Raw genomic sequence first — 21,615 nt, forward strand, 5'->3', positions numbered from 1 at the left:
AACCCACGTCCTTTAAATAAACATACCTACAGATCCAGAACACTGTTTAAAGCGTTCTCAAAATGTAACATTTGCACACTTTTAAAAAATGTGTTCTGTTTCATGTTTACGACGCGTTCCCGAACTTTAGAGTGTGATAGGCGTGTAGACGCGAACGTACATGTATGTCTTGTTTGAACACCTAATAAATATATAAATACAATGAATATAATGAATAAATAATAAATATCAAGTTGTAATCAAGTCAGATCACTAAGTGGATCAGTATTCGCAGCCAGACTGTCACTCGAAAGCCTCATCCCTGAACCACAAGTTGATATCAGCCTTTTAGCCGATTACGATGTCAGATAGATGGATGTAGTGGTACCTGGATCTAAAGATACGTGGGTTTATAGGAATCTGTTGGTGGATCTATCGGAACGCAAATTTAACGAGACGTAAATCTATTGAGACGTGTATGTATAGAGACATATCTATCGGGACAAATATTTTACTGGGACGTTTATCTATATGGTGGACCCCTATAGTTTGATTAAAAATCACTAAGTCAAACCTGACTGATCCATCTTATCATTGTGTGAAAACATGACCAGAGTAAACAGAGTCTCCGGTCTCCAGGTGTACATACACACACCAGGCATGAGTCACCTGCACTGCTGTGATATAACCGCTGTGATATCATCATATACACATGGAAGAGGACGTTGTAAGTCTGCTTTTTTAATTTTTTTTTTTTTTTTTTGTAGTTACTTTATTAATTCTAGGACTCCATCAGCTTCTCTGTGTTTAGTTTGTGTTTTTAAACCAATTATTTCCTGTTAAATGCTTAGACTGGATCTCTCTCTCTCTTTCATTGTCTTTCCCTCTCTCTCTCTATTCATTTCGTATGTCTGTGTGTTTGAGAAGTTCATCAGGGGCCATAAAATACACATATCTGTACATATCAACCTGTTTAATAGGTCAGCCAGTAATTTGTATAGGCCTACCTGGCTTATTCATTCCTACACCAACTCATGTTCCCAGACTGCAACTTGGCAACTTACTATAAGTACATGCATATGATGACCATTAAACTGGTCCATCGCGAGCCAGTTACTTCCAAAGCTGTAATTAATTCTCGACTGCGCTCGGAGGAGATTCTGACACCTTGATGCATGCCCAGTAGTATCTCTAAGCTGTGGAGTTCATCAGTTTAGTTGTGATGACTCAAGCATACAGACGCGTTATATGGCTAGTGGTAGTGCTTGTTGTTGCACAAAATCGATAACTGCGACCGCCATTTACTTTCTAACTTCCTGCTGCGCATGCACCAAGGTATAAGAATCTCCTTAATTAATTACAGCTTTGGAAGTAACTGGCTCACGCTGCCAGTAATTACGCCGCGGTGTATTCAGGGTACAGACCGTGATCACAAGATACCGCAAATAGATTTTTAGAAAGTAGATTTTTCATGTGAACGCAGCCTTAATTGGGGGAATCTCGATAGTCCGAAGGTTCATTGGTCCGAAGGTTCATTGGTCCGAAAAGTGGTAACATTTTCATCGACTTTTTAATCAAAGGTTCATTGGTCCGAAGGTTCTATAGTGAACATTCGGACCAATGAACCTTCGGACTATTGAACCTTCGGACTATCGCTACGGCCCCCCTTAATTAACTGAGTTTCCAGAAATCTAGGTTAAATTTCCAGGAATCTAGTGAAATTAATAGACTGACAACTTTGGCAATGTCCACCTGTGAAGAAAGAGGTGCTCTCAGTGGTATGTTTTATTTGCATTCAATGTTATAATTCTTTCTTTTCTTTAGTTCTGTTTAGTTTTAAGCATTCATTGTACCACCAGCGTAGGCGCTGGCGGTACACATGGTTTTAGTCCCGACCCGCATGTTCCGCCCGCTCCTGCGGCTCCTCTGGCTCCGCCGCCATCTCACCGTTACCGCTTCTCCTCCTAGACGGTAAGGGCCTCCATACCCATCTCTTGGATTTAGGTCACCTATAATCTCAACTCGTTCCACGTAAAATTTGGGCTTTGTCAGAATTGGGGTCTAGGTGTGGCACTCATTGCAATGCACCCTTGTCCAAAAATGGCAAAATTAAATGCTAATTATCTACCCTACGGAAGGAATTATGGGAAAAATTTCTACAGACGGCTATCCGAAAGTCATATGTGGAGATTTCAAATATGCCCTTGGATTTGACCTTTGACCTTTATTTCAAGGTCAAACGAGTCAAATATTTCAAAAAAACGAATTTTTTTTCGAAAAAAAAATTATTTGCGCTGATATTCAGAAACTACACAGACCTAACCTATAATATTATTGGAAGGTGCTACCCTTCGGGTCATCTTTCATCTCTGTGAATTTGGGGTCAACCGGTGCATTTTCCTGGGAGTAGCGGCCATAATATAAAGAAACTGAAAACTGTCTTTAATTCGGGAACCGTTAATGCTAGAGACCCATTCTTTTTTGCATTTTGTAGAGCATGTAAAGCCCAACACTGTAGGTGGTCTCCGTTTTTTTGTATTCCATACGGTTTTCGAGTGATGCTGTATCAAAAAGTACATTGTGGTGGTGAAAGCAAAATGTGCAATACGGTAATGGATAACAAATTTTGAACTCCGGGAAAATAAAACATAAGGCTTGGCGAGGCAGACAACTTCTGGTCAAAAATGACATTAATTCATGAAATTTGAACATCTGGAACTTATGAGCACCTCCCATTTCAAGAATTTCAACCAAAATGACCTTATCTTTATTTTAATTTATTTTTTCTGTAGAAAGTTTATGCACATTATTGTAACTCCAAAACTGGAACATTTAGTCCCTTATATCTCCAAAACTGGGGGAGATAGGTCCATAGTTACTTTTAAAGTTGAATAGGAAGTCACATACTGGCAATCAAACTGTGACCTTGAAATTGACCTTTGACCTACTTTTCACTATGAACTGAACTTTGCAACGTTTAAGTCCCTTTTATCTCCAAAACTGGCAGAGATAGGTCCATAGTTACTATTGAACTTGAATAGGAAGTCATATACTGGCAATCTAAGTGTGACCTTGAAATTGACCTTTGACCTACTTTCCATCATTAATTGAACTTTGCAAATTTTGGTTCTCTTTCATCTCCAAAACTGGCAAAGATATGCCCATAGTTACTATTGAATTTGAATAGAAAGTCATAAGAGGCAGTTTACTGACCTTGAGGACATTGAGGTAACTCCGAAATTATAACATTTAGTCCCTTATATCTCCAAAACTGGCAGAGATAGGTCCATAGTTACTATTGAACTTGAATAGGAAGTCATACACTGGCAATCTTAATGTGACCTTGAAATTGACCTTTGACCTACTTTTCACCATGAACTGAACTTTGCAAATTTCCGTTCCCTTTTATCTCCGTAACTGGCAGAGATAGGTCCATAGTTACTATTGAAGTTGAATAGGAAGTTTTATACTGGTAATTTTTCTGTGACCTTGAAATTGACCTTTGACCTACTTTTTATGATGAACTGGTTTTTGCATTTTTTCTGGCCTTTAAATCTGCAAAATTGGCAAAGAAATGCCCATGGTTACTATTGAACTTGAATAGAAATTCATATACAATGATATTGAAATTGACCTTGGACCTACTTTTTCACCATGAACTGAGCTTTGTATATTTTCTTGCCCCTCATATCTTCAATGCTAGCAGAGATGTTCCCGGTGTTGCCCCTAGGTTTTCTCTTTTGTCAGCATATATGCACCACTGACAACACATTTCAAGGAAAACCAATAGGCCTTTTGTCTAGAGAATCACATGAGTGATCAATGGTAGGAAAATGCAGGTCAATTTGAAAATCTGCTTGATTGTACCATTTTTAGTTATATTTTTTTGCATACTTTGAGAACTCTTGTTGATTTAATTTTATAGAGCTTGTCAAGCACAAGACTGGTGTCCCTTTTTTTTTTTTTTTTTTTGGAGGGGGGAGGGTTTCCATACGAATGCGCTTACTCCAGCTGGTGGTACAATATTCGGAGGCGGTATCGCCTCTCTGATCCTCTAGTTTATACATTGATTTTCATTATTTGCCGATTTATCAGTTTCAGTTGTTATTCTGAAGAGTTTTCAGTATTGTTGTCATTCACTTAAATTTCTTTCATCATATATATTAAGGCCACACTTTTTTATTTTTATGGATGACATCCTCTGGGGACCCCAAAATCGGTGCGAGCGGGCGAAAAAAAAAAACAGTCCAAAAAAAAAAAAATGCTTAAGAAAAGTTATGTTTTCAGTACACAGCTGGAAACACTAATTTACCACAGAAACACTTATCAAACTAACAACATGTCTTTATCCATTCTCTCAAAATATTAAAGCAATGTGAATAGGGCCTACTTGGTAGAAAGGTAAAAGGTCATGAATATATATGCTGAATATTACCAAATCTATTTAAGGTTATTTCATGTATTCTGTAGGTAGGCCCCTATAGCAATCAATAAAACAAATATCAAATAAACAGTGTGTCTTTATTTGTACTCTCAGAAAATTAAAGCATTGTAAACACATCACAGAATTGTTAAAAAATGAAGCAAAGATAGGCCTATGCTTCCTACTACCAAATCTAAAAAAGGTAATTTCGGTCAATGCCATTTTGCCTACTTCGACTCACATGTAGCAGCCAACTATCGGGTGGCCTGTCCGACCTTCAGTCCACCAAATACCACGACGGTCTTGTCGACCCTTTTTTCGCTACAAAAAAAACCTGGTAGGCCTGTGTGTTGCTTTGGACAGAATGTCACTGAAATTTTCCGGGCGATGCTCGCTGGCCGCGGCCAGCCTTTCGTATAATTGTAAAAGGGTGATATCTCCATGTCCAATATCAATGGCAAACCAATCCAAAACGACGTCCCCCATTCTCTTTATGACTTTAATTGTCGTGTATTTTGAAATTAATCCTAGAGATGAATTTGACGGCAAAGCGGTGATAATACACATGCGCAGAAAGCTCATTTTCCACACTCGGAACTACTCGGATGTCTCCGCAGTCGACAATGACAGTATGGAGCTTGCGGAATTAGCCGAGGATTGCCGATTGCATTTTCCGGCAAATTCAATAACGACGTTTGCGACAACCGACTTCCTTGGGGGGTGGGGGGGGGGGATTTTTTTTTTTTTTTTTTTTTTTTGGAGAACGGACGAAAATCGGTGCGCGCACAGGATGTCATCCATAAAAATAAAAAAGTGTGGCCTAACAAATTCTAAGTATGTCCATGGTCAAATTAATGTAATTAACTTATTAAAAATTTTACATGATAAACGATATCCAATATATAATCAATATGCAATATGCTTTATATATATATATTTTATGAAAACAGATTACAGCGATAATGCCTGACATTTCATTGAAGGGATCAGAAATCCAATCCGTACTCCAAGTGGGGAGGAAGACACGTCCCCTGGGCCAACAGGAGTGTCTCAAGTGTCACCGGAGTCACAAGAACTGTCACCAAGGTCCCAAGAAAGACTAAGGCAGCTTAAAATAGATTTGACGCAAGGGAAAGGTGTGTGTGTGTGTGTGTTTTACATGATAGCTTTGAACACTGTGTTGGACAGTTTGGTACTATAGTAGCCTGATAGTGAAGTTTTTTTTTTTTTTTTAACTAGATTATCAGTATCATGATTAATCACATTTTAATATACCTTGCACTATATATCAGTATGGAATTCGCTGATACTAATTAATATTGTTATAGTAATGATATTTGGGGGCATTTAATTGTACCACCAGCGTAGGCGCTGGCGGTACACATGGTTTTAGTCCCGACCCGCCTGTTCCACCGGCTCTGCCGGCTCCGCCGCCATGTCATCGTTAACGCTTCTCCTCCTAGACTACAAGGGCCTGCGTACCCATCTCTTGGATTTAGGTCACCTATAATCTCAACTCGTTCCACGTAAAATTTGGGCTTCGTCGGTGCTGGGGTCTAGGTGTGGCACTCATTGCAATGCATCCTTGTCCAAAAATGGCAAAATTAAATGCTAATTATCTACCCTACGGAAGGAATTATGGGAAAAATTTCTACAGACGGCTTTCCAAAAGTCATATGTGGAGATTTCAAATATGCCCTTGGATTTGACCTTTGACCCTTATTTCAAGGTCAAATGGGCCAAAATTTTCAAAAAAACGAATTTTTTTTACGAAAAAAAATTATTTGCGCTGTTATTCAGACACTACACAGAGTTAACCAATAATATTATTGGAAAGTGTTACCCTTCGGGTCATCTTTCATCTCCGTGAATTTAGGTTCAATCGGTGCATTTTCACGGGAGTAGCGGCCATAAGATACCGAAACTGAAAATTGTCTCTAATTCGGGAACCATTAATGCTAGAGACCCATTCTTTTTTATGTACAGACACAGATGTGTCTGTACATATTGCCATCACCTGCGTCTGTCGTCGCCGTCGCCGATGCCGATGCCGGTGCCAGTGCCGATGCCGATGCCGTCGCCGTGCACTTTCCTTGCAAACACGATAAGTGGAGGACAGTTTTACTTTTTGGCTTTATATTTACAGAGCTGATGAATATTCATAAAACGCAGATCAAGTTCGAAAATCAGCATGATCGGGCCATTATTGTAGAAGTTATGCTGTTTTTTCACTTTTCAGCATATATGCAACCCTGTAAACACATTTTAAGGAAAACCGTTAAGCCTGTTGTCACGAAACTTACAGGAGTGGTCAATCTTACTAAAACGCAGGTTGACTTCAAAAATCAGCAAAATCGGGGCATTATTTTAGAAGTTATGCTGTTTTTTCACATTTCCTCAGATTCAACTCTTAGGCATGTTAACAGTCTCATTATTGAACTAATAAGATATGTAAAAGTGTTTGTTTGACATTTCCTGCATCTTTACAACATTGTTAGTTGATTTTGTAAAAAAGATGCTAAACTTGTTATCGTGTATTGTGTAATAAAGTGTCAAAAATGGAAATAAACTCATATCATTGCAGTTTGTCAGATTCAATCATTCACTATGTTCAGAATCTCAGAATGGAGGAAATTGGACATTTAACACTATTCTATTGATATTTTTCCCATCTCATCAATTTTCTTAGTTGATCATATAAAAATTGCAGTAAACTGTTTATTTTGTTTTATGTTAAAAAAAGTGTTAAAAATGGAAATAAACCCATACCATGTCAGAACAGTGCTGTCTTGTTTCACATTTTCTCAGATTCAATTCTTAGGCATGTTAACAGTCTCATTATTTAATTAATAAGATACGCAAAAGTGTTTGGTTGACATTTCCTGCATCTTTACAACATTATTAGTTGAATATGTAAAAATGATGGTAATCTTGTTAACGTGTATTGTGTAATAAAGTTTCAAAAATGGAAATAAACTCATATCATTGTAGTTTGTCAGATTCAATCATTCACTATGTTCAGAATCTCAGAATGGAAGAAATTGGACATTTAACACTGCTCTATTGATATTTTTCCCATCTCATCAATTTTCTTAGTTGATCATTTGAAAATGGCAGTAAACTGTTTATCTTGTTTAATGTTAAAAATTGTTAAAAATGAAAAAAAAAAATTCAGAACAGTGCTGCCTTGTTTACATTTTGGCATTTTTAAGTTGTGACTTTGAAGTTCTATGGGCCTGAAGACCTTTGCTAGTCACAATTTCTGAATATCCATAATACTAATATTTTATTATTAAAAAATTGATGGTCATTATGCTGTTAAACATTATGTAATATTGCATTAAAATTTGAAAAAAAAAATTTTGGGCACTGCTCCCATGATGACAATTTAAGAAAAACCATGTCACTTATTGTTCTCAAACTTACAGGAAAGAAACATGGGACTAAAATACAGCTTCAGTAGGCAATGCAGTCTGTTTAGTAATTCTTACTGCCAGTTAAACATTTTTTTTTTTTTTTGAAACTTTAATTTTTCACATATTGGCATTTTCAAGGTGTGACTTTGAAGTTCCACGGGCTTGAAGACCCATGCTACTCACATTTTCTGAAAATCCATGATACATATATTTTATTATTAAAAATTGACGGTCATTATGCTGTTAACCATTATGTAATATTGCATCAGAATAGAAGAAAACACAATTTTGGGTGCTGCTGCCATGATGACCATTATGGGAAAACCATGTTACTTATCATTGCCAAACTTTCAAAAAAGGAATACAGGACTAAAATTCAGTCTGAGTTGGAAAAGCAGTCTAATTGGCTTTTTTTCTGAAAGTTATACATTTTCAAAGTGTGAACTTGAACTCCCATGGGCCTGAAGCCTTAAGCTTGTTACACATTTTACTTAATTGGTATTACTTGTTGAGCATAATTAAAATTTGATGTTGAATTTGCAGTTTAACATAATGTACTTTTGCATCAGAATTGACAGTAGCCTATTTTGTGCATAGTTATTTCCTGTTTTTTGTCTGTACATTTGACAGTTTTGCTGCCTTGTTGCATTTTGTAGAGCATGTAAAGCCCAACACTGCAAGTGGTCTCCGTTTTTATGTACAGACACAGATGTGTCTGTACATATTGCCATCACCTGCGTCTGTCGTCGCCGTCGCCGATGCCGATGCCGATGCCGATGCCGATGCCGTTGCCGGCGCCGTGCACTTTCCTTGTAAACACGATAAGTGGAAGGCAGTTTTACTTTTTGGCTTTATATTTACAGAGCTGATGAATATTCATAAAACGCAGGTCAAGTTCGAAAATCAGCATGATCGGGCCATTATTGTAGAAGTTATGCTGTTTTTTCACTTTTCAGCATATATGCAACCTTGTAAACACATTTTAAGGAAAACCGTTAGGCCTGTTGTCATGAAACTCACAGGAGTAATTAATCTTACTAAAATGCAGGTCAAGTTCGAAAATCAGCATGATCGGGCCACTATTTTAGTAGTTATGCGGTTTTTTCATTGTTCAGCATATATGCAACGCTGTAAACACAATATAAGAAAAACAGAAAGCCCAATTGTCATTAAACTCACAGGAATGGTCAGTCTTACTAAAACGCAGGTTGAGTTCGAAAATCAGCATAATCGGGGCATTATTTTAGAAGTTATGCTGTTTTTTCACATTTCCTCAGATTTCCTCAGATTTAATTCTTAGGCATGTTAATAGCCTTATTATTTAAGTAATAAGATACGTAAAAGTGATTGTTTGACATTTCCTGCATCTTTACAACATTGTTAGTTGATTATGTAAAAATGATGGTAAACTTGTTATCTTGTATTGTGTAATAAAGTGTCAAAAATGGAAATAAACTCATATCATTGCAGTTTGTCAGATTCAATCATTCACTATGTTCAGAATCTCAGAATGGAAGAAATTGGACATTTAACACTGTTCTATTGATATTTTTCCCATCTCATCAATTTTCTTAGTTGATCTTATAAAAATGGCAGTAACCTATTAATTTTGTTTTATGTTAAAAAAGTGTTAAAAATGGAAATAAACCCATTTCAGAACAGTGCAGTCTTGTTTTAGTTGGGGTTTTCAGTCCGTGAGCTAAATTGTCTGAAAATTTCTTAATTCTATTTGCTCTGTGTTATTCAATGTACTGTATGTGAAAATTGTGTATTCTTATAGAATTTTGTTGACTAGGGAGTGTCCTGTCTGTGTTTGCTATTGGAAGGTGTACTTATGTATTATTTATTACAAGTTATGGAGCAATTACTTTGAAAATTGTTTAAATCTACCTCACCTCACATTGTAGATACTGCCATTTATGCAGTTACACTGTACATGTGTTGCACATTGATTTGCACTGTATTATGTATAACATTAAACTCTCTCTGGTCATCCTGATTCAGATTTTGCTCATAGTTGCAACTTTTTAATAGCAACACTTATCAGTTTATTTCAGCAGAAAAGGGTGTGCCATAGTTCGTTTCTGTTCATTTTGTTGACATACTGTATTGTTAATTATCCTATAGATGCTAATTTACTGTTATACTTTTTATGTACAGACACAGATGTGTCTGTACATATTGCCATCACCTGCGTCTGTCGTCGCCGACAGCGATGCCGATGGCGATGCCGATGGCGATGGCGATGCCGGCGCCGTGCACTTTCCTTGTAAACACGATAAGTGGAGGGCAGTTTTACTTTTTGGCTTTATATTTACAGAGCTGATGAATATTCATAAAACGCAGGTCAAGTTCGAAAATCAGCATGATCGGGCCATTATTGTAGAAGTTATGCTGTTTTTTCACTTTTCAGCATATTTTTCACATTTCCTCAGATTCAATTCTTAGGCATGTTAACAGTCTCATTATTAAACTAAGAAGATACGTAAAAGATTTTGTTTGACATTTCCTGCATCTTTACAACATTGTTAGTTGATTTTGTAAAAATGATGGTGAACTTGTTATCGTGTATTGTGTAATAAAGTTTCAAAAATGGAAATAAACTCATATCATTGCAGTTTGTCAGATTCAATCATTCACTATGTTAAGAATCTCAGAATGGAAGAAATTGGACATTTAACACTGCTCTATTGATATTTTTCCCATCTCATCAATTTTCTTAGTAGATCATATAAAAATGGCAGTAAACTGTTAATTTTGTTTTATGTTAAAAATTGTTAAAAATGGAAAAAAAAAAAACATTTCAGAACAGTGCTGTCTTGTTTACATTTTGGCATTTTCAAGTTGTGACTTTGAAGTTCCATGGGCCTGAAGACCTTTGCTAGTCACATTTTCTGAATATCCATGATACTAATATTTTATTATTAAAAATTGATGGTCATTATGCTGTTAAACATTATGTAATATTGCATCAAAATTTGAAAAAACCTATTTTGGGCACTGTTCCCATGATGACCATTTAAGGAAAACCATGTCACTTACTGTTCTCAAACAGTACAGTAAATATATATAGATGTGTCTGTACATATTGCCATCACCTGCGTCTGTCGTCCCCGTCATTGCTGTCGCCGGCGCCGTGCACTTTCATTGTAAACACGATAAGTGGAAGGCAGCTTTACTTTTTGGCTTTATATTTACAGAGCTGATGAATATTCATAAAACGCAGGTCAAGTTCGAAAATCAGCATGATCGGGTCATTATTGTAGAAGTTATGCTTTATTATTCACTTTTCAGCATATATGCAACACTGTAAACACATTCCAAGGAAAACCGATAGGCCTGTTGTCATGAAACTCACAGGAGTAATCTATCTTACTAAAACGCAGGTCAAGTTAGAAAATCTGCATGATCAGGCCACTATTTTAGTAGTTATGCTTTTTTTTTTCACTTTTCAGCATATATGCAACACTGTAAACACAATATAAGAAAAACAAATAGGCCAATTGTCATTAAACTCACAGGAGTGGTCAATCCTTCTAAAACGCAGGTTGAGTTAAAAGATCAGCATAATCGGGCCATTATTTTAGAAGTTATGTTGTTTTTTCACATTTTCTCAGATTCAATTCTTAGGCATGTTAATAGTTTCATTATTTAATTAATAAGATATTAAAAGTGTTTGTTTGACATTTCCTGCATCTTTACAACATTGTTAGTTGATTTTGTAAAAATGATGGTTAATTTGTTATCGTGTATTGTGTAATAAAGTTTCAAACATGGAAATAAACTCATATCATTGCAGTTTGTCAGATTCAATCATTCACTATGTTCAGAATCACAGAATGGAAGAAATTGGACATTTAACACTGCTCTATTGATATTTTTCCCATCTCATCAATTTTTTTAGTTTAATTTTGTTTTATGTTAAAAAATGTTAAAAATGGAAAAAAAAAAACATTTCAGAACAGTGCTGTCTTGTTTACATTTTGGCATTTTCAAGTTGTGACTTTGAAGTTCCATGGGCCTGAAGACCTTTGCTAGTCACATTTTCTGAATATCCATGATACTAATATTTTATTATTAAAAATTGATGGTCATTATGCTGTTAAACATTATGTAATATTGCATCAAAATTTGAAAAAAACCCATTTTGGGCACTGCTCCCATGATGACCATTTAAGAAAAACCATGTCACTTACTGTTCTCAAACTTATAGGAAAGAAACATGGGACTAAAATATAGCTTCAGTAGGCAATGCAATCTGCCAGTTAAACAGTTTTTTTGTGAAATTGTAATTTTTCACATATTGGCATTTTCAAGGTGTGACTTTGAAGTTCCACAGGCTTGAAGACCCATGCTTGTCACATTTTCTGAAAATCCATGATATGTATATTTTATTATTAAAAATTGATTGTCATTATGCTGGTAACCATTATGTAATATTGCATCAGAATAGAAAAAAAAACAATTTTTGGTGCTGCTGCCATGATGACCATTATGGGAAAACCATGTTACTTATGATTGCCAAACTTTCAAAAAACAAATACAGGACTAAAATGCAGCCCGAGTTGGAAAAGCAGTCTAATTGAATTCTTTTTCTGGAAGTTTTACATTTTCAAAGGGTGAACTTGAACTCCCATGGGCCTGAAGCCTTATGTTTGTTACACATTTTACTTACATTGGTATTACCTGTTGAGCATAATTAGAATTTGATGTTGAATTTGCAGTTTAACATAATGTACTTTTGCATCAGAATTGACAGTAGCCTATTTTGTTATTTCCTGCTTTTTGTCTGTACATTTGACAGCTTTGCTGCCTTGTTTTGTATTCCATACGGTTTTCAAGTTACGCTGTATCAAAAAGTACATATTGGTGGTGAAAGCAAAATGTGCAGTACAGTAATGGATAATAAATTTTGAACCCCAGGAAAAAAAACATAAGGCTTGGCAAGGCAGACAACTTGTGGTAAAAAATGACATTATTTCATCAAATTTGAACGTCTGGAACTTCAGAGCACCTCCCATTTCAGGAATTTTGAACAAAATGACCTTTTCTGTATTTTAATTATTTTTTTCCGTAGGAAATTTATGGCACATTATTGTAACTCCAAAATTATAACATTTAGTCCCTTATATCTCCAAAACTGGCAGAGATAGGTCCATAGTTACTATTGAAGTTGAATAGGAAGTCATATACTGGCAATCTAAATGTGACCTTGAAATTGACCTTTGACCTACTTTACACCATATACTGAACTTTGCAACTTTTTAATGCTTTTATTTTCAAAACTGGCAGAGATAGGTCCATGGTTACTATTGAACATGAATAGGAAGTCAAATACTGGCAATCTAAATGTGACTTTGAAATTGACCTTTGACCTACTTTTCATCATGAATTGAAGTTTACAAATTTTGGTTCCCTTTTATCTCCAAAACTGGCAGAGATAAGTCCATGGTTACTATTGAATTTGAATAGGAAGTCATATACTGGCAATCTAAATTTGACCTTGAAATTGACCTTTGACCTAATTTTTATCATGAATTGAAGTTTACACATTTTGGTTCCCTTTTATCTCCAAAACTGGCAGAGATAGGTCCATAGTTGCTATTGAACTTGAATAGGAAGTCATAAACTGGCAATCTAAATGTGACCTTGAAATTGACCTTTGACCTACCTTACTATGAACTGAACTTTGATTGTACCATTTTTAGTTATATATATTTTTTGCATATTTTGAGAATTCTTGTTGATTGCATTTTTTACAGCTTGTCAAACACAAGACTGGTGTTGGTGTCCCTTTTTTTGTGTGTGGGGGGTCTATACGATCGCGCTTACTCCAGCTGGTGGTACAATATCCGGAGGTGGTATCGCCTCTCTGATCCTCTAGTTGGAATTTAGATCATAATTGAAAAAAATACTTGCGTGGATTTGATAATGAATTTATCTAAGTTAATGCACAACAGGAATTCTACAAAGTGCTGCATTTCAAAAACAGGTTTAGCGTTAGCCCTGGCGGTACACATGGTTTCGGTCCCGTCCGGATCGTTCCGCCAGCTCTGCCGGACGGCTACCGTTACCGCTTCTCCTCCTAGACGGTAAGGGCCCCCGTACCCATCTCTTGCATTTAGGTCACCTATAATCTCAACTCGTTCCACGTAAAATTTGGGCTTTGTCGGTATTGGGGTCTGAGTGTGGCACTCATTGCAATGCACCCTTGTCCAAAAATGGCAAAATTAAATGCTAATTATCTACCCTACGGAAGGGGTTATGGGAAAAATTTCTACAGACTGCTTTCCAAAAGTCATATGTGTAGATTTCAAATATGCCCTTGGATTTGACCTTTGACCTTTACTTCAAGGTCAAACGGGCCAAAATTTTCAAAAAAATAAAATTTTTTACGAAAAAAAATTTTTTTGCCCTATTATTCAGACACCACGCAGACTTAACCAATAATATTATTGGAAAGTGTTACCCTTCAGGTCATCTTTCATCTCAGTGAATTTGGGGTCAATCGGTGCATTTTCACGGGAGTAGCGGCCATAAGATGCCAAAACTGAAAACTGTCTCTAATTCGGGAACCGTTAATGCTAGAGACCCATTCTTTTTTGCATTTTGTAGAGCATGTAAATCCCAACACTGCAAGTGGTCTCCGTTTTTTTGTATTCCAAACGGTTTTCGAGTTACGCTATCAAAAAGTACATATTGGTGGTGAAAGCAAAATGTGCAATACGGTATAGTCAGGTGGCTATGTCCAAATTTTATCCAGAATTGTGCAATAGATGATAAAAGCATGAAACAATAGATGATAAAAGCATGAAACTTTCCACGATGAATGACCATTGGGTGTTCATCTATTTTGGATCGGGGGGTTGACAAACACCCAATGGTCATTCATCGTGGAAAATTTCATGCTTTTATCATCTTTTGCAGAATTCTGGATAAAATTTGGACTTAGTCGCCTGACTACTTTTCACCATGAACTAAACTTTGCATATTTTGCTTCCCTTTTTTCTCCAAAACTGGCAGAGATAGGTCCATAGTTACTATTGAACTTGAATAGGAAGTCATATACTGGCAATCTCAATGTGACCTTGAAATTGACCTTTGACCTACTTTTCACCATGAACTAACCTTTGCAAATTTTGTTTCCCTTTTATCTCCAAAACTGGCAGAGATAGGTCTATAGTTACTATTGAACTTGAATAGGAAGTCATATACTGGCAATCTAAATGTGACCTTGAAATTGACCTTTGACCTACTTTTCAGCATGAACTGAACTTTGCAAATTTTGCTTCCCTTTTATCTCCCAAACTGGCAGAGATAGGTCCATAGTTACCATTGAACTTGAATGGGAAGTCATATACTGGCAATCTAAGTGTGACCTTGAAATTGACCTTTGACCTACTTTTCACCCAACTAACCTTTGCAAATTTTGCTTCCCTTTTATCTCCAAAACTGGCAGAGATAGGTCCATAGTTACTATAAACTTTAATAGGAAGTCATATACTGGCAATCCAAATGTGACCTTAATATTGACCTTTGACCTACTTTTCACCATGAACTGAACTTTGCAAATTTTGCTGCCCTTTTATCTCCAAATCTGGCAGAGAAAGGTCCAAAGTTACTATTGAACTTGAATAAGAAGTCATACACTGGCAATCTAAATGTGACCTTGAAATTGACCTTTGACCTACTTTTCACCATGAACTGAATTTTGCAAATTTTGTTTCATTATCTCCAAAACTGGCAGAGATAGGTCCATAGTTACTATTGAACTTGAATAGGAAGTCATACACTGGCAATCTAAATGTGACCTTAATATTGACCTTTGACCTACTTTTCACCATGAACTGAACTTTGCAAATTTTGCTTCCCTTTTATCTCCAAAACTGGCAGAGATAGGTCCATAGATACTATTGAACTTGAATAGGAAGTCATATACTGGCAATCTAAATGTGACCTTGAAATTGACTTTTGACCTACTTTTCACCATGAACTGAACTTTGCAAATTTTGCTTCCCTTTTATCTCCCAAACTGGGAGAGATAGGTCCATAGTTACTATTGAACTAGAATAGGAAGTCATATACTGGCAATCTTAATGTGACCTTGAAATTGACCTTTGACCTACTTTTCACCATGAACTGAACTTTGCAAATTTTGCTTCCCTTTCATATCCAAAACTGGCAGAGATAGGTCCAAAGTTACTATTGAAGTTGAATAGGAAGTCATATACCGGCAATCTTAATTTGACTTTAAAATTGACCTTTGACCTACTTTTCACCATGAACTGAACTTTGCAAATTTTGCTTCCCTTTTATCTCCCAAACTGGCAGAGATAGGTCCAAAGTTACTTTTGAAGTTGAATAGGAAGTCATATACTGGCAATCTTATGTGACATTGACCTTTGACCTACCTTTTGATGAACTTTTGATATATTTTTTTGCATATTTTGAAAATTCTTGTTGATTGCATTTTTACAGCTTGTCAAGCAAAAGACTGGTGGCTGTGTCCCTTATTTTGTGTATGTGGGGGTCCATACCGTACGAAAGCGCTTGCTCCAGCTGGTGGTACAATATTTGGAGGCGGTATCGCCTCTCTGATCCTCTAGTTATTTATCATTACATACAATATAACTTGATTTTCAGCTAAACTCGAGTATGACAAGAATAACAAAGTCCGTGTGAATTACTGTGATGATAAATCTAGCCAATTCAAGTATGTTATATGATTTGTAGAACACATTCTATTTTCACATATTTTAGGCTGTTTTGATTGATAATGAATACAGTTTTACTTAAACTGTAAGTTTTACAAGTCATGCCTTCATTTGTTTTCCAAATGTACCACATAATATTCAAGTGTATTAGCTAGTGTATGTCACTATTTGACTATAGCTAATAAATTCAAATTTGTATGCCAACAATGCTTATACATTTATAAATATATCCTGTGTCATTGTACCACCAGCGTTAGAGCTGGCGGTACATATGGTTTCGGTCCCGTCCGGATCGTTCCGCCGGCTCCGCCGGCTCTGCCGGACGGCTACCGTTACCGCTTCTCCTCCTAGACGGTAAGGGCCCCTGTACCCATCTCATGGATTTAGGTCACCTATAGTCTCAACTCGTTCCACGTAAAATTTGGGCTTTGTCGGTATTGGGGTCTGGGTGTGGCACTCATTACAATGCACCCTTGTCTAAAAATGGCAAAATTAAATGCTAATTATCTACCCTACGGAAGGAGTTATGGGAAAAATTTCTATAGATGGCTTTCCAAAAGTCATATGTGTAGATTTCAAATATACCCTTGGATTTGACCTTTGACCTTTACTTCAAGGTCAAATGGGCCAAAATTTTCAAAAAAATGAAATTTTTTACGAAAAAAATTTTTTTTGCCCTATTATTCAGACACTACACAGACTTAACCAATAATATTATTGGAAAGTGTTACCCTTCAGGTCATCTTTCATCTCCATGAATTTGGGGTCAATCGGTGTATTTTCACGGGAGTAGCGGCCATAAGATACCGAAACTGAAAACTGTCTCTAATTCGGGAACCGTTAATGCTAAAGACCCATTCTTTTTTGCATTTTGTAGAGCATGTAAAGCCCAACACTGGAAGTGGTCTCAGTTTTTTTGTATTCCATACGGTTTTTGAGTTACGCTGTATCAAAAAGTACATATTGGTGGTAAAAGCAAAATATGCAGTACGGTAATGGATAATAAATTTTGAACTCTGGAAAAATAAAACATAAGGCTTGGCAAAGCAGACAACTTGTGTTCAAAAATGACATTATTTCATCAAATTTGAACTTCTGAAACTTCAAAGCACCTCCTATATCAAGAATTTTGACCAAAATGACATTTTCTTTATTTAAAAAAAAATTTTCTGTACGAAATTTAAGGCACATTATGGTAACTTCAAAATTATAACATTTAGTCCCTTATATCTCCAAAACTGGAAGAGATAGGTCCATAGTTACTATTGAACTTGAATAGGAAGTCATATACTGGCAATCTTACTGTGACCTTGAAATTGACCTTTGACCTACTTTTCACCATGAACTGAACTTTGCAAATTTTGCTTCCCTTTTATCTCCAAAACTGGCAGAGATAGGTCCATAGTTACTATTGAACTTGAATAGGAAGTCATATACTGGCAATCTAAATGTGATCTTAAAATTGACCTTTGACCTACTTTTCACCATGAACTGAACTTTGCAAATTTTGCTTCCCTTTTATCTCCAAAACTGGCTGAGAAAGGTCCATAGTTAGTATTGAACTTGAATAGAAAGTCATATACTGGCAATCTAAATGTGACCTTGAAATTGACCTTTGACCTACTTTTCACCATGAATTGAACTTTGCAAATTTTTCTTCCCTTTTATCTCCAAAACTGGCAGAGATAGGTCCATAGTTAGTATTGAACTTGAATAGGAAGTCATATACTGGCAATCTAAATGTGACCTTAAAATTGACTTTTGACCTACTTTACACCATGAACTGAATTTTGCAAATTTTGCTTTCCTTTTATCTCCAAAACTGGCTGAGATAGGTCCGTAGTTACTATTGAACTTGAATAGAAAGTCATATACTGGCAATCTAAATGTGACCTTAAAATTGACCTTTGACCTACTTTTCACCATAAACTGAACTTTGCAAATTTTGCTTTCCTTTTATCTCCAAAACTGGCAGAGATAGGTCCATAGTTACTATTGAACTTGAATAGAAAGTCATATACTGGCAATCTAAATGTGACCTTAAAATTGACCTTTGACCTACTTTTCACCATGAACTGAACTTTGCAAATTTTGCTTCCCTTTTATCTCCAAAACTGGCAGAGATAGGTCCATAGTTACTATTGAAGTTGAATAGGAAGTCATATACTGGCAATCTAAATATGACCTTAAAATTGACTTTTGACCTACTTTTCACCATGAACTGAACTTTGCAAATTTTGCTTTCCTATATCCAAAACTGGCAGAGATAGGTCCATAGTTAGTATTGAAATTGATAAGAAAGTCATATACTGGCAATCTAAATGTGACCTTGAAATTGACCTTTGACCTACTTTTCACCATGAACTGAATTTTGCAAATTTTGCTTCCCTTTTATCTCCAAAACTGGCAGAGATAAGTCCATAGTTACTATTGAACTTGAATGGGAAGTCCTATACTGGCAATCTAAGTGTGACCTTGAAATTGAACTTTGACCTACTTTTTATCATGAAGTGAACTCTGCTAATTTCTTTCTCTTTTAACTTCAAACTTGACAGAGATAGGTCCATAGTTACTCTTGAACTTGAATAGGAAGTCATATACTGGCAATTTACTGTGACCTTGAAATTGACCCTTGGCCTATCTTACGAAGAACTTAAATTTGATTGTACCATATATATTTTTTGCAATAGTTTAAAAATTCTTGTTGATTGCATTTTTTCAGCTTGTCAAGCACAAAACTGGTGGCTGTGTCCCTTTTTTTGTGTATGTGGGGGTCTATACGAATGCGCTTGCTCCAGCTGGTGGTACAATATTCGGAGGCGGTATCGCCTCTCTGATCCTCTAGTTTTCTCTAATTTTCAAATATTCCTTTGAAGAATGAAAGATATTGGCAAAGTATTAAAAATTGACCAGGAAAATAAAGAAGAGGTGTTGAATGGTGTAATGCAGGTCATTGAGTTTATGAAATCCCAAAATGCACCACAGGGAGTGGCTTTCAACTCTGCAAAGGTATGAGTAACAGGGAAGAATATGAAAAAGGCTTATCTTATTTGAATTATTTCTTGTGATTTAAAGGACACAACATATTAGTCTATGGGCCAATGTAGACCCCCCTCCCCCCCCCCCTTAGTGATTTTTGTTCACTATGTTTTTCTGATAGCTTAGGTCCTAAGCTTTGATTTTCCGCTTGTTTGCCATTAAACTGGTGGTGGGTGTGTGTGCTACAGCCGTTGCCATGGTAACGTCTGAGATTAAAAATTGAAATTTCTGAGACCAAAAAAATATTAAATTATTCAAATGTGTTAAGTGAATGGAATTCAAAATCCTTTCGGATGTATAGTTCAAGAGCTGCACTATACTTTATGATCCTCAAAATATTTCAAGATGGCTGTAAATTCAAGATGGCGGCCAATTTTAGCTAATTTTTGAGTAATTTCAATTATTTTTCATATTTGAGTCTTTATTCAATTATTAAGGAATAAGAATGTGGGATATGTTTTGATGTGCCGGAATAGCATACAGTCTCTACTTGCTACCTACAGTATTTATTTTAGATGAAACCTTTTAATTTTGTTGTAAAATCCTGAAATCCAAAATGGTGGCCAAAATATAAGTCTGCTGTCCCAACTGGAAAGATGCCAGATTTATCATCAAAGTGTCATTCTTTATTACTTTTAATAAACTGAATTCGAACTTAGGACTTTTTAAAACAATTTGCATTAATTCTGATTACATTAAGACTTTCAAAATTCAAAATGGCCGCCAATATGCTTATACATACTGGCTAAAATTGATATAATATATTCTTCCAACAGAATATTAATTTTAATTATCTCCCACCAACTTAGTCCCATTAGTGATTTTTGTTTACTATTATTTTCTGGCAGGTTAGGCCCTAAGCTTTTATTTTCTGCTTGTTTGCCATTAAACTGGTGGTGGGTGTGAGTAACAGAGCTGTTGCGATGGTAATGTCTGGGGTTGAAAATTGATATTTTTGAGACCAAAAATAAAAATTAAATATTTCAAATGCATTTAAAATCATGGAATTCACAATTATACCAGATGTGTAAATTAAAAGGTGTGCTATACTTCACAATCATTAAAATGTCCCAAGATGGCAGCAAATTCAAGATGGCTGCCAATTATTGCTCATTTTTTGATAATTTTGGGAATTTTTTTATATTTGAGTTATTGTTTAATTATTAAGAAATTGCAATTTGGCATGTGTTTTGATGTTCCATAATGGTTAAAAGCCTCTGCTGTGTGCCTAAAGTGCTTGTTGAAGATGTAACCTTTTAATTTTGACGTAAAATCCTGAAATCCAAGGTGGCTGCCACAAAACATGTCTTTTACATACGGCTGTCCTAACTGGAAAGATGCCACATTAATCATCCCAAATTACATTCTTTATTACTTTTAGGTGTACTGAATATGGACCTAGGACCCTTTTCTATAAATTGTGTTAATTCAGATGGCATTATGACTTTTGAAATTCAAAATGGCCGCCAATTTGCTTACACATGAAATGATATAATACATTATTCCAATACAAAATAAAATTTAATAAACTCAAGCTAGCTCAGCCCTATTAACAATTTTAATTTACTATGATTTTCTGATAGCTTAGGCCCTTAGTTCAAATATTCTGCTTGTTTGCCATGTAATAGGTGAAAGGTGTGACAGATTCAGCTGTTGCCATAGTAACACAGGGGTTTTAAAATTATAATTTCTGAGACCTTTAAATTGCCATGTATTTCAAATATATGAACTCACTGTATTGTAAACTTTTTAAAAAAATTAGACTTGAACCTCAGTTATCAATAAAATTATTTGAAAAAATTGTCATAGTTAAATTGCCAAAATGGCAGCCAATCCAAGATGATGATAGATTTATGTTAATTTTCTTCTTATTACTGAAAGTAGCTTTTTGTAAACTTTGAAAGCAGCATTGGAATTGAAAAACGTTAGGTTTTTGGATATGCTGATATGAACAGAATTGCATAATTACTGTTTACAGTGATTGTTACTCCTATATCCTCTTTTTTAAGTGTAATAAAACCTGAAACCCATGGTGGCCATCACA

The 21,615-nt window shown here is 35.7% G+C and overlaps 1 protein-coding gene and 1 long non-coding RNA gene across 3 annotated transcripts in view; both read left to right on the plus strand.

Annotated features, from left to right (window-relative positions):
- Positions 1 to 1,648: 1,648 nt before the first annotated feature.
- LOC106158095 (uncharacterized) overlaps positions 1,649 to 21,615 on the plus strand; it is a 42,384-nt gene continuing 22,417 nt past the window's right edge. For both annotated transcript variants that reach the window (XM_087008714.1, XM_087008715.1), the window contains exons 1-4: positions 1,649 to 1,757; positions 5,386 to 5,538; positions 16,462 to 16,531; positions 19,409 to 19,541. In XM_087008714.1, the coding sequence (XP_086864840.1) occupies positions 1,724 to 1,757; positions 5,386 to 5,538; positions 16,462 to 16,531; positions 19,409 to 19,541 (390 nt within the window). In that variant the 5' untranslated portion in view covers positions 1,649 to 1,723. The remainder of the gene's footprint in view (positions 1,758 to 5,385; positions 5,539 to 16,461; positions 16,532 to 19,408; positions 19,542 to 21,615) is intronic.
- LOC147762879 (uncharacterized) lies at positions 6,321 to 9,290 on the plus strand. Its single transcript, XR_015333642.1, has 2 exons — positions 6,321 to 6,733; positions 8,867 to 9,290. It is a non-coding gene; the product is annotated as an uncharacterized LOC147762879 (long non-coding RNA).

This window comes from Lingula anatina, chromosome 3 (assembly GCF_051362555.1).
Source record: "Lingula anatina isolate TDL-2025a chromosome 3, LinAna3.0, whole genome shotgun sequence".
NCBI classification, from domain to species: Eukaryota; Metazoa; Brachiopoda; class Lingulata; order Lingulida; family Lingulidae; genus Lingula; species Lingula anatina.